The sequence below is a fragment of the Buceros rhinoceros genome, unplaced genomic scaffold (genome assembly GCF_000710305.1).
Source record: "Buceros rhinoceros silvestris isolate BGI_N320 unplaced genomic scaffold, ASM71030v1 scaffold35747, whole genome shotgun sequence".
Taxonomy (NCBI): Eukaryota; Metazoa; Chordata; class Aves; order Bucerotiformes; family Bucerotidae; genus Buceros; species Buceros rhinoceros.
The window spans coordinates 4,423-7,018 of record NW_010421011.1 but is presented as its reverse complement, the minus strand read 5'-3'; the positions used below and the strand labels follow the sequence as shown (position 1 = coordinate 7,018).

At 53.2% G+C, this 2,596-nt stretch overlaps 1 protein-coding gene across 1 annotated transcript in view; it reads left to right on the top strand.

The window, feature by feature from the left end:
• CDC27 (cell division cycle 27) overlaps positions 1 to 898 on the top strand; it is a 21,042-nt gene extending 20,144 nt beyond the window's left edge. The window contains exon 17 of the mRNA XM_010139516.1: positions 816 to 898. Coding sequence (XP_010137818.1) covers positions 816 to 898 — 83 coding nt within the window. The remainder of the gene's footprint in view (positions 1 to 815) is intronic.
• Positions 899 to 2,596: the final 1,698 nt, after the last annotated feature.

Sequence of the window (2,596 nt, the reverse complement as noted above, 5' to 3'; positions counted from 1 at the left end):
GCCGTGTCCGCTGTACAGAGGATTCTGTGTGCTCCACGTGAGACAGCTTCGGGAGCTGCTGAATTGTACAGTAGAAAACAGACTCTGCTCGCGTTGCTGTGGGTGGAGAACAGCCATCGTAGGGTATTTACCCTCGCTCTGTTTATGGAGTGCAGAGGTGGGCTCTTTAGGGGCGGCCTCTCGGCGTGTACCATGGGCTGGCTTCAGTCACAGAGCAGCAGACTCTGGTTCTGGCAGCTCGGGGCTGGCCGTTGCCTGAGCTGAGGGAGCAGGGGAATTCCTCAGCAGCAGGAACATCTCCTGCGGTAGCTCAAAGCCCTTCTGTCACCACGAGTCCTTGGGAGCAGGTCAAGGCCGCCTGACGCTGCTGAGGGAATATTACTGGATTGGAAGGGGAGGGGTCATGGCGCGCGGGTGCAGCGGGTGACCAGTGCGAGCGTTCTGGGCAGCTGGTGTGTTCGGAGGAGCAGGAAGGTTCCAGTGCTCCGCAGGCAGTTTGGGAGCCCTGCATGCCAGCCCCTCCCGAAGGAGGTGTCGGAGATCTCACTCTTGGGACGGAAGATGGCTGCGGCAGCATGTCTCGTTAGTGTGTACCTGGTTTAGGAAGGAATTCACACGCATTTATTCAGGCTTCGTTAAGCTGGTGGGGCTCGGTGGGTGAGGAGGAAAAAGCCACGTGGCTTTAAAGCATTTCGAGGGGAAGCCCAAACCCGTTGCTGCTGCGCGCTTGACCTGCCGGAGCTGGCTGGGGGCGAGCCTGGGCGGTGCAGCAGCCCAGCAGTGTTTGACTACGCTGTGTTTCTTTCTCTTTCAAGTTGGCACAGACGAGTCCCAGGAGAGCAGCATGACGGACGCAGACGACACACAGCTCCACGCGGTCGAAAGCGATGAATTTTAACATCCAGGAGCCAGTATCTGAGCTTGAGTGTGTGACTGGTTCTGTTGTGTTCTCCCTTCCCTTCCCATCCCGGGTCTTCACATCACTGAGCCAGCACTGTCGTTATCTCCAGTGACCGCATGAGGAACCACTCAGACTGCAGCCGTGCCCAGGGCACGGCCGTGCAATATTCCGCTGCTGCTGAGTCTGACTCGTTGGCTCTTACATTTATGAAAGCGGCTGAGGAGGAAATGCTATTTTTGGACTCCCCTTTGCTGGAAAAATATCATGGAAGAAAAGACTTGTGGTTTGCTGTACCGAAGCCAGTAGCTGTGGGGATAGTACTAATGAAGCAGTGTCTTGTTCTTTCTCCAGAAGTGTGTCTTAGTTTGGTTGGTTCTTGGTAAGCAGAGCGCTGGACCGCAGCCCCTGGGTCCAGGACGGTGCTGACAAGCTCAGGCTGTTCCAGACTTTGCATATCATAGTGTAACTTCAGTGCCAGGGAATGTAAACGACCTTAAAGCTGCGGTGTCTCCAGTGAACACACACAGTGCACGTGCTGGGGACCGGGAGCGTGTCAGACCACGCAGAGCAGCCCCTGTCCCTCCCTAGAGCGCAAACTCGCAGCAGTGGAATCATCCCAGTGCAGAACCAAAGCTTTCATGAAGTGCTTTCGTGTTCTCCCCAAGAGTTAATTTATTCAGCCGGGTTCTGAAAGGTCCAGGTTTACCTCGTACTGCAGAGTCAGCTCCACCGTGGCCATTTTTCATGTACCCCACGACTTGTTCTTCCCCTTTTAAGAATAAAAACAAATAAAGGGCAAAACCACGCAGCCGGGACTGTCCTGTGAAAGCCTGGCCCCCTCGAGGCAGAGTGACGGCGTGTTTCGGAGCAGGTAGAGAGGGAAGACCAGGGGAGCCTTAATACCCCCAGAACCTTGGTCAAACGCATTGTCTAGGAGCAGGATCATTTTTAAACTCTTCTATGGAGTCTGGTCCAAGCAGGAGGCAAAAACATCTGGTTTTTCTCCCTTTTTTTTTTTTGTCAGCTGTTCTGTAACATTCTTGCTCTAGGAACATGTCCCTCCTCTCCAGAGGCTGCTCCGGGGAGGGGAAAGCACCACGTTAACGAGTCCAAACTGCTCCTTCTCTGCGGCACGAACGGGTGTCCTCACCCCGCGATGATACAGCGTGTGACCGGAGCAGTTTAAAAGAGCAATTTACCATAATAAATTGGGAATGGGATAAATTTCATAGCAACAGAGTTGCTGTGATCAGTCTTAATTTTTTTTTTTTTAGTTACTTGATTTTTAGGGGTCTTTGTTTTTAATCCTGTCCTTGTCTTGCACTTGGCATGTCTTCTGTCACGGCTCCTCTCTGGTCACGAGCCCCCCGGACACCTTTAGCGTTTGAAAAATAATCCTCGAGTGCTGAGTGCAGCTAAACTTCTCTGGTTAATTTATTGATGTAGGAGGGTAAACAGTGAAAACTGGGCTTAAACCCCCCGACAGCGTGAAAAGGAATTTCTGAAGTCTGGGGAATGGTAACACGTGGAAGGAGCTTTGTGCCTCTGCCACATGCTTGTGTCTGGAAGGTCCATGAATCGGCTGGAGGGTCACGGCGTGTTTCAGCTGGCTGGAGCAGCCCGAGTCACCCCCCTTCCTGTGGCAGTAGATATTCCAGGACAATTCCCTGTCCTGGAGCATCCCCCCAAGGAAGA